Here is a 14,311-nt window from a genome sequence, read left to right as displayed (position 1 = left end):
GGGGATTTGGACAGGATCTGGCTCTGGCCAGGGCCCCAGCTGACATGCTTAGGAGGCCCAGTGATGGGAGACTGGTTGGGGGCAAAATCATATGAAGAAAATGGAGGAAGGGGAGCACGACTGGAAGAAAAAAGAAGTCTTGTGAAACAGCCTCAAACATCAAACTATCCCTCCAACCCCAAATCAATGTTCTACACCTCTCTACTTTGAAAGACAAGGGTGGGGCAGATGTTCAAGGATCTGAGCCTGACCAGCGAGAAAGGAGTTTGGAGCCTTCTCTCAGTGCGCCAGGAGGCCAACACCTCAGCCTCATAACTCCCTTCAACTGGGCAGCTTGAGTGATACCTGGTAACACAGCGGCTCATGCGGGGTGTGGAGCGGGGTGTGTGTAGGGGGAGGAGGGGAGCGCAGTCAGGCTCCTTCTCTACAAAAGGTTCCGAATCTCTGCAGAGGCCTCAATAACCCCTCTTCCCATTTCCCACCCCATCTGTTTTCCATCCCCTGCCCCCCAGCAAGTACACTCGATTCTGTCTACTAGCGGAGAGTGACATTGCTCCCGAAAAAGAAGGGGCCCCTGGGGGTGGGTTCAGGCACAGCAGAGAAGGCAGAAGAGGTGGGGAAGGCCCCCTGGGCTGCTCCCCAGAAGGGAAAGCATCAAGGCCTGCGGCACCAGCAGGAGGAAGGTTAGACACTAAGTCAGGTGAGCTGGGGCCAGGAGGTCTCCTTCTCTGGAAAGCAAAGGAGAAAGTTCGGTGTCTGAGGGCCTGAGGCATAAAGGCAGGGGTAGGGATCTCCTAGGCTGCCCTGGAAAGCATTGGCCCTACAGGTCTGTGCCATACCCCCTTTCCCACCCCCCAGAGTGGGGTGGAACCGATGATTCATATTCCCATCCCCAGCGGAAGAACAGTAGGGTTTGGGGAGGGGTCCTCTCCTTGGGGCTTTGGAGAGAGTTTGGTTTGAGCTGGATCACAGCTGTCAACTGGGTGGAAATTTTAAGAAAGGGTAGGGAGACAGCTAAGGAGAACATGTTCAGGCTCCCTCTTCCACTAACCACTAACCAACTTGGTGTGGCAAACAGAACTGCTTTAGAACCCTGGAGGTGAAGCTCCCGGCCATCCAGGCCATTTCTGACTGTGGAGGACTATTTTTGCTCTGCACAGAGGGCACCCCCCCCCCCACCTCTTGCCGCCTTGCTTTTGCCTAACTTTATCCACCCTTCATCATGGGGCTCCTGATGGATCTCTCTCTTTTTCTCTAGAATTTTTTTTCTATCCCTCCCAGAAGCTGCTGCACCCAAATCTCTCTGTCTCAGTTTCCCCTCCCACCTCACAGGGCAGAGAACAAGAGAAAGAACACGCATACTGAGGAAGTGATGGGCAGGGACTGGCTGTGGGGGCTGCTCTGAGGGCGTTCAGCGCAGAGCCCCTTTCCTCCTCTTGGGCAGATAATTGAGGCAGTGTGGAGGGCGCAGACAGTCCCCAATATGGCATATGTGAGGGCCACTGAATATACTGTCTTTCTGGGCACAGCTACTTCCTGACCCCCTAGCCTCCCTCCCCAAAACTGAAGCAAGTTGAGGGGCGGGGAGAAGAGGGAAAGAGAATCTGGTTTCAGAGAAAAACTTTCCCAATCCCGACCTGGCAAAATTTAGAAGATGGAGGAGGGGTGCATGATGGGACTGGGCCTAGTTTTTTTCCCCGGATGAGAGGACTAAAATGACGGGAAGGGATGAGATCCCACCCTTTCTCAAATCAGGGGCCCAGCCCAGCCCAACCCCATCCCCCCGGCTCAAAGCTTGGGTAAGACTTGAACTAATGACTCACAAACAGGCAAAAAAATAGCTAACATAAAAAGGGGAGAAGGGGTACCTCATTTTCCCAAAAGGACACAGTTCTACCCCAGCCTAACTGCAGGATACAAAGGCGGGGGGTGGGGGGGGGGTGGGGAGAGGATGTGGAAATAAACAAATCTACCAAAGGAGCAGGGAACTTGGGGGTGGGGGCATGGCCATAACCCCCATCCAACCTCCAACTCTCCTTCCAGTCCAAACTGTGATCAAGCCAGGAGTCACGGAGAAAGCAGCCCTCCTTCAGCCTCCCACCTCTGCATTCCAGGCCATTCTCCAGTCCCCTTCCCCAATGATGACATCTGACGTTTTTCATCTCAAAGCTCCCAGGAATTAAGAAGGAAAATTCAAAGTCACATAGCATCGCCTGCCCCCCCTACCCTCCGCCCCCCAACACAGCTCCATTCAGGCTGCTGACAGAGGCCCTGGAGGGGGAAGTGCCCACTTCGGAACCCAGACTGGCAGCCGGCTGGATCCTGGACCCAGGCCTCCAAGCCTGGTCTGCCAGCCCAGATTCCACACCCAAGCAGGGGGCCCTCCCGGTGGCCCTGCCTCTCCCCACCCACAGCCTTCCCGGGGCCTGGCTGCCCTCTGCCCAGCGGGGCACCCCTGACCCAGCTCTCCCTTCCAGATTCAGAGGCCACTGCAAAAGGCCCCCGTCCCCTTTTGCAGTCGTACATTGCAAATCCGGATTCCTTCACAATTCAGATCGGGGTGGGGGGGTGGAGGATGTAGGGGAGGCAGAGGCCCTCCCCAACCAGAAATAGGAAAAGAAGGCCTCTCAATCCCGGGATCAGAAAACGGGGGAGCCCTCTTCTCCCTTCCCAGGCCTCTGGTCTTTGTTTGGGCTGGGGGGTCCCGGAAGCATCATTTGCCCAGTGCCCCCATCCTTCAAATCGTACCCCCATCCCCACCCCAAGTCGGGCCGCTGCTGTGTCAGCTGGACAGGGATAACAAAAGGCACCCCCTCCCGCGTCTCCCTTCCCCATCCGAACGCAGGAGTGGGGGCTGGGGAGTGGGTGTCCCCAGGGGTCCAAGGGGGCCGCGGAATCTCACTTACCGTCAATAGCGGCCGCGACCAGAGCTGAGAGCAGGGGCAGCAGCAGCAGCGGCGGCGGGGTCAGCATGGTGTGGACTGATGCAAACAGCAGCCCCCTCCCCTCTGGTCCTGCTACTTCTCGCCCCCCCCCAATTGGGGGGTCCCCCTTTTCCCTCCTTTGCCCCTCCTCCTTCTCTATTCTTATCCTATCCTTCGGCAAAGCACACCAGGGGTGTGGGTGAAGAGGTAGAGTTAGCAGCCCCTCGGGGAGGGCCTGCTGACGGGGGTGCGCCCTCTGCCCCCAAATCCAAAACCTTCACCCCCTGCTTTTCTCTTCGCTCCTCTCTCCCCCTCCCCGGGCGAAGCTCACAGCCCCATCTCCGAGCCGCCTCCGGCTGCAAAAATGCACAATTGGGAGGAGGCGGGGTGGGGGGTGGGGGGCGTGGACCGGGTGGGGGAGCCTTTGGAAGGGGCCTGATGGAGCTCTAGGGGCTCCCCTCGTTTCCGCCTCCTCAGTGCAAGGGCCTGGAGCTCGCACCACTGTTCCCCGGACTGAGGTGCCGCGGGGCGGGCTGAGGGGGGAGAGGGAGGGGACGGCTGGAGGGAGGGAGAGAAGGGGCGGGGAAAGAAAAAAAGGTTGGGGGGGCAGAAAGAGCTACGCGGCAATCCTGAGATTGCGCATGCGCCGTTTTGGCGCGCTGCCCTGGGGAGGGGGAGTCAGAGCAGCGACAAGGTTTGGAGCGCTGGCCAGCGGTCGGAGAGTGGGGGTCTCTGGCCCTGCTAGCCGCTTTGGGGCCTGGAGCGCCCTCTTCCCTGACTGACCTTTCTCCCTCGCGCTCCAGGGAGCTGAAGGGGCGATGGGCGGATTGGGCGGTGGGCGAAGAGAGCTGAGCGACTTCTCTTTGAAACTCGGTGTCAAGCCCTAGGATTTCAGGCCGGGTCTGGGGATCCAGGACCCAGAGGTCCGGGACGAGGCCTGATTTCCTCGGGGAACCCTGACTGTGCCTCCCCTGCTGGCGTGGGGGCAGGGGCCGCCAGTCCGCGGGGAAGATACGGGGAAAGGCTGAGCTTTGATTTGGAGACTTTGTCAGACGGGGACCGGGATTGGGGCCTGCGGCGGAGGGGGGCGGGGTGGGGGAGGGGCCGTGAGGGCCCGCCCCCACCTCGCTCCCGGGCTCGGAGTAAACAGGGACACCCGCGGGGACACGCCGGAGCTTGTCTGCCCGCCTGGGGCTTGGGGATGGAGCCCACCTTAGTACCCGCCCCGCCCTGCTCGCCTGGCACCGGGCGCAGGAGGGGCAGGCCCTGGTTTGGAGGGAGGTGAGTCATCAGCGGGTGGAGTTGAGGAAGGGCCACCCCTCTTCGCCCCAAGAGGTCGGGGCTCATTTATTTTTTTGTTTGGTGTTTTGTTTTTTCGTACCTTCTGACTGGCTTCCCACCAAATCGGGATTTTGGATTCCGAACAACAGGGATTTGGAATAAGATGAGGGACTCTGGACCTCTGCTTGCAGGCCTCCAGTTCTGAGGAGGTGTCTGCTGAGTGGGGGACATTTGTCCCGGCGCTGAGCCCCTAAGGGAATGCTCCTTTGCGTCCACAAGGCGCCGGGCGGTTCCCAGAGCCCAGTGGGTGTGCTTCTGGCAGTGCCCCCTTCTGGGTGGTGTTTGAAGGCCGTACCCTGCGTGTCTGGCTTTCTGGTGTCTGGCAGTCAGAGTTCAGGGAGACAGCAGGCGACTTTGGCTGCCAGAAATTGATGTTAGAGATGAGAGAGTGTTGTGCCTCCCTTCTCCCTTTTAAAATTCTAGTCCAGAGAGGGCCCCAAGTCCTCACTCTAGTCTGTCCCTGGCAGAAAGAGGAGCAGCTTGGAGGACTTGTCCAATGATGGCAGCGAGAGCAAGAGAGGAATCCAGAAAGAACTTGACCTTTCCCCCAAACCAGAGCTTCCTCTGGGCTTGCTTTGTTCACGCTAAGGCCACCTGCATTTTAGACTCCCAGGCCAGAGACCTCAGACTTGTTGCCAGCTTGTCTTCTGGGCCTTTTCCTATATCCAATCTTGCAAGCCTGTGCTCAAGGCCTGTCATTTTTTCCTTTGAAATAGTGCTCAGATTTCCTCCATTTCCACTGCCAGAGAGTTTCTCTGGGCAAGGGTGGGGTCTTATTCATCCTTTTATACACAGCCTTCATGGGCTGACACACTGACAGGCAGGTGACAGGGACTCACTAAATGATTTTAATGAATGCCTGCCAGGACCCCTTCCCAATACTGTGTTCCAAGTGAAATCAGATTGAAACAGACCTCAGGCAGCTGTGAAAGGAAGAGCTAGCTGGAGTGACCACATGCAGCCTGAGAGGGTTGTGAGGGGGAGGTCTCATTCCTCTCCCCACTATCCACCTCACAGAGGTGAATCTTCCTAAAACTGCTTTCCCCGTGCCTCTTCCTGGCTGGCAAACCCCTCCTGGGTGTCTATAGACAATCGAATCAAATGTGAACTCCTCTCCCAGTCACGGCCTTCCAAAATCTGGCCTCAGCCAGCATGTCAACACTCCTCACTTGCTGCCTCCCAACCCTGCTATCTCCTGAACGTGAATGTGTTTTTACAGTCATGCTGCTTAGTGATGGGGACACGTTCTGAGAAATGTGTCGTTAGGTGATTTCGTTGCTGTGTGAACAGGATAGAAGGTACTTACACAGACCTGGATGGTATAGCCTCCTACACACCTAGGCTGTATGGTACTGAACTGAGGGGACCACCGTCATAGTTGCGGTCTGTCGTTGACCAAAATGTTCTTATGCGGTGTATGACTGTATTTTTATTAACTTTATATTGTAAAAAATGGTAAAACTTAGGGGTTAAAAAACTCAGGGTGTAGGAAGATGCAAGTCAACTTGCTATCTCTGTGTTCCCATTCGTCAGTCCCGCCCTCAGAGTAAGCACCCCTAAGAAGAGTTCCTGGGGTCTCCTTCCAAGAGGGTTTTTTAAAAATGATAAATATTAAAGAAAAAAATCCTTTAAACACAACATCTAGCTCACTCTTTATATTGTCTGCTTGGAATCTCCTTCTTGGGTACTCTACAATCTATTGGGATTGTTGGGCCCTTGGGTTCTTTCCAGTATGTGAACTGCTGAGGGTGTCTCTTTAAGATGAGAGAATGCATATTTCTACCTGAGCCTTTAATTATAGTGTTCTCCCAGCTCCTCCCCACCCTCCTCAGAGAAGCTCTCCTGCTGTTCTCTCTCTACCCATCTCTCCTGTTCCAAACTTGCACTCGAGACAGCCTTGGTTCCTAGAATTTAGCACTTAATTTTGTGGATTCTGTGTCTGCAACCAGACCATAAACTCCTTAAGGGTGGGGATCATGTCTTTTATTTCTTTGTGTCCACTCAGTGTTAGGAACTCTTGATTGATTGGTGGGGAGGCTGACAGGAGTGTTAGAACTAGAGGTGGCAGCCCTGGTAGAAGAGGCAATTATAATTAATTACTGTCGAACAGAATGTGACGGTAAGCATCTTCTTCCCCCTATTTCTCTTATAGCACTTATTATGCAATCCCTCTCTGCCTCAGCTTCTCCTCTTTCTCCCCACTTCTGTTCTTAAGAAGCTTCTTCCATCTTCAAGTCCTTGGGTTGGAATTATAACCAAAATAGTGCAGAACCAAGGAGGAATTCTCTGTAGTCTATGACGGGGATACCTAGAATGGTGACAGTGGGCAATGAAGTTGGCGTGGGAAGAGGATATCTCCTTATTTGGATTGCGCAGCAAATCATTAAACATCTCCCCTTCCTGTCTGAATGTAACAGGCACTGGGACGGGGCATTAAGGGGGCAGCTCTGGGACTGAATGTCAGGCCAGAGACTGATACCACCTAGTGGTCAGCTAAAGAAATGTGAAAAGAAGGGTGGCTCTTAAGGGTCTGGTGGAAGGTGGGAAGAGAACCAAGCTTTTTTGAGCGCTTACCATGTACCAAGCCCATGCAACGAGTTTTACATGGATTGACTCACTTAAGTCTCACAAGCACCTTCTGACATGGGTTATTTCCAGTTTGTAGATACAGAAGTAGAGGCTCAGGGAGATTAAGGAATCTGCCCCAAATCACAGTCAGATTGGAGCCAAGGTTTCACTCATTTAATAAACATTTATGAGGTAGCTCATATGTGCCAGGCATGTTGCTAGGCACTAGGGACAAGAGCTGGCAACACAGTCTCAGCCTTTAATCAGCAAACAGTTTGGTGAGGTTGTAACAAGATGATTGACAATTACAGCACAGAACCTTAATGCCTATGATAAAGGCAAGCACAGAGGGTCTGAGAACCAGGGCAAGGTACCTACTCCAGATAAGGGGATCAAAACAGAGCAGGGCAGGTGCTGCCAGGCTACATGCTGAAAGAGAGGAAGGAGGTGACAAGCAATGACAGGAAGAAAGTATGTTTTAGGCTGGAGGACAGGCAAAGGCACAGAGACGTGAGAAGTTTAAAACATCTGAGGAATGGCAAATATGGTATGGCTAAAGTTTAAGGTACTTATTGATGGATAAAGTATCAGACAGCCTAATCCCAAGGGGTGATTTTAGCCACACTAAGAACTCAGAATTTTTTTCTAGAAGTAGTGGGGAGCCAGGTGAGAAAGTGATGAAGTCTTTAAGTCATCAGCCATAGAGCTGGAGAGAAAGCGGATTCTAGCTAAGGAGGTGGGATCAAGTGCACTAACTGGTTTATCATGTCAGCCTAGAGAATAGCGACAGAGAATGCTGAATCTAGAAACTTTGGCTCAAATTAGAATTGTTCTCAAATTTTGGCTGAACATTAGAATCACCTGGGAAGCTTTTAAAATCCTTACGCTAAAAAGAAAAAAAAATCCCAATGCTGGAGGACTGATACTACTTGACTTCAAGACTTGTATGCTACAATAATCAAGATAGTATGGTACTGGTATAAGGACTGATAACAGAATGGGGGCCAGAAATAGACTCACACTTAAATGTCATTTTGTTTTGACAAAGGTGTCAAAGCAATCCACAGGAAAGCAAACAGATTTCAACAAATGGTGCTGGAACAACTGAATATCCATATGGGAGAAATAAGTGAGCCTTGACCCCTACCTCACACCATATGCAAAAAATAACTCAAGATGGATTATAGACCTAAACCATAAAAGGGAAAATCATAAAGCCTTTAGGTGAAAATGCAGAAAAGCTTCATAACTTGGAGGTAGGCAAAAAGTTTCTCAAGTCATAGAAAGCAATGACCATAAAAGAAAAAAAATTGATAAAAGAAACATCAAAATTAAAAACTTTTGCTCCTCAAAAGACACCATTAAGAAAATGAATATGTAAACCAAATAGGTAAGGAAAACATTGAAATGACAAAGGACTGTCATCCAGGATATATATAAAAAAATTCCTATAGCAGTAATAAAAAGACATCCCAATTTTTTAGAAAAATGGACACAAGATTTGAATAGATACTTCAGAAAAGAACATATATGAATGGCCAATAAACACATGAAAAGTGCTCAATATCTTTAGTCATCGAGGAAATGCAAATTACAACCACAATGAGATAATTCTCCACACTCATCAAAATGAAAACTTTAAAAAACTGCCAATACCAAATGTTCGTGAGAATGTAGAGCAACTGGAACTCTCTCTCACAGCGTTGGCAGGAGTGTAAAGTGTTCTATCTATTGGGGACAGTATGTAGCAGTTTCTTATAAAACTAAGCATATATCTAACCTATGACCCAGCAGTTATACTCTCAGTTATTTACTCAAGAGAAGGGAAAACATGCTCACACAAAGATTTGAACAAGAATCTTCATAGCAGTTTTCTTCATGATAGCCAAAAATTGGCTAGAGCCCAGGTGTTTATCATCCAAAAAAAAAAAGGATAAGCAAACTGGTATATCTCTACAATGGGCTACTACTTAGTAATAAAAATGGACAAACTGTGGATACACAAAACAACACAGATGAATCTCAAATACAGCGAGTAAAAGAAGCCAGACATAAAAGCACATCCTGTTTTACTCCATTTATAAGAATTCTAGAACAGACAAAACTAATCTACGGTGGAAAAAAGTCAGAGCAGTGGCTCCCCCTGGGGGATGGGGTGAGGATAATGACCTACATCTTGATAAGGGATTGGATGTCATACAGCCATCAAGTGGTGAGGCAAGAATTTGAATCCAGGCAGCCTGGCCCCAGAGGCTGTGGTTTCAACCACCATATCCCATTGCTTTGCCTCTAGGATGCTGCCACCTTGGTGCCGTGAGATTACATAGGAAGAGTAGCCTGTGAAGGCAGGAGACTGAGAAGGAGCACCCAGAGAGGAAAGTGGAAGAGCAGGAGAGAGGGACCAGAAAAACCAAGAGGAAGAAGGCTTAGGCAAGAGTAGCTAACAGTGCTGAATCGTGCAGAGAGGTCCAGGGAGAGAAGGACAGGGGCAGGCCATCGTTCTGGGCACCTAGGAGGGTATGTGTGACATGGGCCAGAACAGTTTCATGGGACCAGTGGGGGCAGCAGCCAGCTGGCAGTGTACTGAGGAGGTGAGGAAAGGAAGGCAGTGAACATGAATAACTTTCCCAAGAAGTTTGGCTGCACAGGAAAAGAGAGAGAGAGGCAAGACCGTAATTAGAGTGCCAGTTAGAGGGCTGGAATTTCCTTGCAGAGGCTCATTCCTGACCACAGCTGGCTCCATCCAGAGATGCTTGACTTCGCCCACCCACTAGGGCTGCTACTTGTCCTTCTGTGAGGTGAAGGTCTGTTGGCCACAGTAAGCCTCTGACAGCCCCAAGCCTCCATTTGGAAGCTTGAGATCAGCTGGCCCTGCCATTGCTTACATCCTGTCATCCTTGGCAGACCTCAATGGGCATCCATCCTTCTCCAGTGCTTCCTCTTCCTGACCACCCCTGCACTGCTCCCCACCTCCCCCTTGCAGGAAGCCTTGGACCACCTTCGGCTCAGATCGTCCTCGCCTCTCTTTGCTGGTCTGAAACCTGGCTCTTCCCTGAGGACACTTCCTTTAAAGAGGTATCACTTATTCTCCTCAGTGCACAAGACGGGTGGTGGGAGGAGCATAGGCAGTCGGCTGGCTCTGGGCTCTCCATTTCCTGTAGTCAGTATGGCTCCACCAAGGTCTCAGTTAGGGATGCATCTAGCTGCAAGTAACAGAAGACCTAATTAAAGTAGACTGAACAAAGTGGAGTTCTAGAGCAGATCCAGGGCTGGTGACTCATCAGAGTTCTCTACCTCTGCACACTGCTACTCTATCCTCAGTGACTGATTGTATCTCCCCTCACAGTTGCAACATGGTTGCCGCTGTTCCAGTCCTCACATATGGACTTGGCATTGAAGAAGAACAAAATCTTACCCAACAGCCCCCTAAGGTCCTATTGGCCAGGGCTGGTTCATTGGCCAGGGGAATGGAAAGACCATGATTGGCTACACCAATTAGATTCATCCCCTGAAAGCACGAGAGGGGAACACCTGTACAAAATCCAGACCTTGCACCAGACTAACTGGGTTTAAACCTCAGCTCTCTCATTTCCTAGCTCTTTGGGCTTGGGCAGTTTACTTAACCTTTCCAGCTTCCTCATCCGTAAAATGAGGGCTATCAGTGTTCTACAATAGAACTTTCTGTGATGATGGAAAGGTCCCATGTCTGTGCTAATATAGTAGCCATTAGTTATATGTGGCTATTGAGCATTTGAAATGTGGCTGGTGCATCTGAGGAATTGAATTATGGTTCGTGGCTACCATATTGGGCACATAGTTCTTTCTCACAGTATTGTTGTAGGATAAAATGTACAGTGCTTAGATTTTTTTTAAAGTAGGAATTGAAGTAACACATAAGCCCTCACTAAATGTTAGTTATCATTCATCCACTGGTGTCTTGGTCACTTGCCCACACTCCTTGAAGACTCTGGCATCTGACTCTCCATATTCCTGTCTAGCTCAGGTCTTTTGCAAACCCAGATGGCCTCAGTGTTCATGCAGGTAGTCCAGCAGCACCCTGGCCCCTTGGTTGCTTGCCTTCCTCAGCTCCAGTGACTTACCTCCATGTTGCCATAGCCACACACTCGCATAGCCAAAACCTGTACCACATCCTCCCAGGAGGGCCAGACTGATGTCTCACCCCCTGGTCTCTGACCACAACATTCCAGCCCTCCAGCTCTTTCTTTCCCTTGCTCCCACAGAGGCCAGCCTTTAGGTCTGTTGAGACTTCCAGTTCCTTCACTCTGTTCTGTCCTCACCCACCGGCTCCTCATGTCTTTACTTCTCTTCCTAACCAGTCTTGATTCCGCCCACAATGCTTCACTTTGACTCCTCTGCCAAAAGGTCTCCTCATTATGATTAACCTTCTGAACTGTCCTTCTGGCTTCAGACTTACACCTTAAATCCATCTTCCACACTGTAGCCAGGATGGTCTCCCTAGTAAACCTCATCACATTACTCATCTGCCTAAATCCTCAATGCTTCCCCTTGCCAACTATTACCCATTTCTGAAAGGTACCGTGCTCCCACAGTATCCATGCTTTTGCCCATGCTAGATCTTCTTCCTGGTTTAACTCTCCTCTTGTTCTTTGCCTGGATAACTCCTATTTTTCCTTCAAGATTCAGTTAAGGCATCACCTCCTCCAGGAAGCCATCCCTGATCTCCCCTATCCCCTACCTTGTCTAGATGCCCTTTGTATGTGCTCCCATGGCACCCTGTGCCTCACTGGAATCCACACCCCTGATTATCCTGTAGTATCATTGTTCATTAATTCACCTGTCTTCCCCTCTCAGCTGTAAGAGCCTGAGAACATACACCCAACAAATTGTTGTTGAATTAATTGAACATAGATTCTGGGAAGACTGGCTGTGCTTGCTTGCTATCAGTTTGATTTTCTTTTGCTTTCTTTTTTTTTTTTTTTGAGGAAGATTAGCCCCGAGCTAACATCTGCTGCCAATCCTCCTCTTTTTGCTGAGGAAGACTGGCTCTGAGCTAACATCTGTGCCCATCTTCCTCTACTTTATACGTGGGACACCTACCATAGCATGCCTTGCCAAGTGGTGCCATGTCCGCGCCTGGGATCCAAACTGGTGAACCTCGGGCCACCAAAGCGGAACATGTGTACTTAACCACTGCGCCACCGGGCCGGCCCCTGATTTTACTTTTCTAAAGGTGGGAGGGATTTGAACATGTTTATAGGCTGAGAGGAAAGAGCTGTAATAACTAGGGAGTGAGAGGCTGGGGACTTGGAGAATCGAGGGGACATTTAATGGAACAGTGTCTGAGGAGGCAGGAGGGAGGGGCCCTAAGCACAGGTGGAGGGGCGTACAGTGGGCAGGGGCAGACACCCTCTCCTCTGAGCCTTAGGGAGGGTGTGGGTGCTGATGAATGTGTCTGTCAGTGGGGAGCAGGAAACCGGGGGAGTTTCCAACTGACCGCCTCTGCTTCCTCTAATCTAAGGGGTCAGCTGGCATCAAGGTGGATGGGAACTTGGGGAGAATGGCAAAGTTGTGAGAGATAGGGCTGGCTAGGGGTCCACAGCAGCTTCCCACACTTCTTCTGTGACCTTTCCCTTCTAACCCTCAATCCTCCACAAATCCCAGGCCACTGCCCAGTGCTCTGAACGTGCCCCCACTCATTCTATCCGTGAAAGGTACTGAGCTCCTGCCATCGATCCATCACTAAGGTCAGTCTTTCCATAAGAGAGCATCTGTAAAACATTTAGCCCGTGCCATGTACAGAGTAAATACTCTGTAAATAGTGGGCCTTGTCACTAGCAAGAACGCATGTCATTGTTATTAGCTGCACAGCAGTGTGTATGGGGTGATAGGACTCCCTGCCCTCCGGGAGCTTATGTTCTTGTTGGAGAAGAAGGATACACCCACAAAATCATTAAAAAGCAATGCAAAGTGATATGTGATGGTTACCAACACCCACCTGGTGCTTTGTTTTTTGATCACAACCTGCACTGAAAAGTATCTTTTACATCAAGACCTAGCCCTCAAATACATATATAAAACTGCCACAAGTTTCCTTGGACACTACTTATCCTAACTTTATGTGATGCATTCTGATATGTGCTATTCTCTTCTATTCTACTTTGTTTAAGAAAAAGTGATGGTCAAGGCTCACTGTTATGAGTTGAACTGTGTCTCTCGAAAATTCATATATTTGTATGTTGAATTCCTATGTCCCTTGAACATTCTTGTCCATATGAGATGCCCCCAGAACCTCAGAATGTGAACCTATTTGGAGATAGGGTCTTTATAGAGGTAATCAAGTCAAAGTGAAATCTTTGGGGTGGGCCCTAATCTGATATGACTGATGTCCTTATAAAAAGGGGAAATTTGGAGACAGACTGGCACACAGGGAGAACACCACAGGAACATGAAGACAGTCATCTACAAGCCAAGGAAAGAGGCCGGGAACAGATTCTTTCACAGCCCTCAGAAGGGACCAGCCCTGCTAGCACCTGGATCTCGGTCTTCCAGCCTCCAGTACTGTGAGACAATAAATTTCTGTTGTTTAAGCCTCCCAGTTTTCGTACTTTGTTACAACAGCCCCAGCAAACTAACACAGCCACCAAAGTGATCTTCTGACTCACTATTGCTTTGCAACCTGCACTTCACAGACCACCAAGTTCTTTTCTCCTTGTCTTTCTCTCGTGCCATCATTATAGCCACTTGGTGGGATGGCAGGGCCCAGAGGAGGGGGTAGGCAAGGCACTCGCCCTCAGAGTGTGCAAGTGGGGCTGGCATTCCTGGAAGTCCAGCCAACCCTGCAACTGCACAACCCGACGATGAGTGCCTCCTCACTGCAGCCTAGGCCGTGTGAAGAGGACAGAACTATTGTCTCCATCTGAAGAGTCACAAAGCTCTTAAGTGGAGTCAGACCCAAGCCAGACTGGCCTCTAAATTCTGGGTTCTTTCCACGCTATCACAGCGTCCCCATTGGTGCAGTCAGTTAGAGAGGATGACAATAAATATTATTTTCCTACCAGTACTGGCTCCTCACTTTCCCACCCGCAAAAGGAGTCGGTTAGAGACTGCGTTCCCTCCTCCCCTCCTCTTGCCAAAGTTCTGGGGAACTTGGATCTCCTGAGCCCCTTAGAGAGCAAAGCCTGATTTCAGCCACTGTCTGTGGATGTGTGCTTGCTCCCAGGTGCCCCCTCTGCCTGCACACACTGCAACCCCACACTGCTTGGATCAGACTCCCTGCCCTCCCTCTCCATCCTGCTTTCCTTCCTCTTCCGTTCACTGCCTTCCCGATACAATAAACACAGAAACACACACAGCTCCAAGAGGCACTGTCTTTGTTGCGCTAATATTATTCCCAAATCCGGGGACTCCTATGTAGGCTGGAGGCCCTTCTGCCTTCCTCATGCCTGGTTTATTCTGGGCCATAAAAATAGTGCCTGCTGGGCACTGTCCTCAGCCTT

General features: G+C 50.5%; 1 protein-coding gene and 1 long non-coding RNA gene across 2 annotated transcripts in view; one reads left to right on the top strand and one right to left on the bottom strand.

Moving 5' to 3' along the window:
* The window catches only part of LRP1 (LDL receptor related protein 1), a 78,162-nt gene extending 74,718 nt beyond the window's left edge, over positions 1-3,444 (bottom strand). Inside the window, exon 1 of the mRNA XM_044756074.2 lies at positions 2,907-3,444. Within this exon, the coding sequence (XP_044612009.2) occupies positions 2,907-2,973 (67 nt within the window). The 5' untranslated portion in view covers positions 2,974-3,444. The remainder of the gene's footprint in view (positions 1-2,906) is intronic.
* On the top strand, positions 3,330-13,405 carry LOC123279879 (uncharacterized). The gene is made up of 3 exons (XR_011497087.1): positions 3,330-3,442; positions 9,817-9,908; positions 13,214-13,405. It is a non-coding gene; the product is annotated as an uncharacterized lncRNA (long non-coding RNA).
* The last annotated feature ends 906 nt before the right edge of the window (positions 13,406-14,311 follow it).

The sequence above is a fragment of the Equus asinus genome, chromosome 22, assembly GCF_041296235.1.
Source record: "Equus asinus isolate D_3611 breed Donkey chromosome 22, EquAss-T2T_v2, whole genome shotgun sequence".
Lineage (NCBI taxonomy): Eukaryota > Metazoa > Chordata > Mammalia > Perissodactyla > Equidae > Equus > Equus asinus.
The sequence above is the reverse complement of the archived record's forward strand: the minus strand, read 5'-3'. Positions and strand labels throughout refer to the sequence as shown.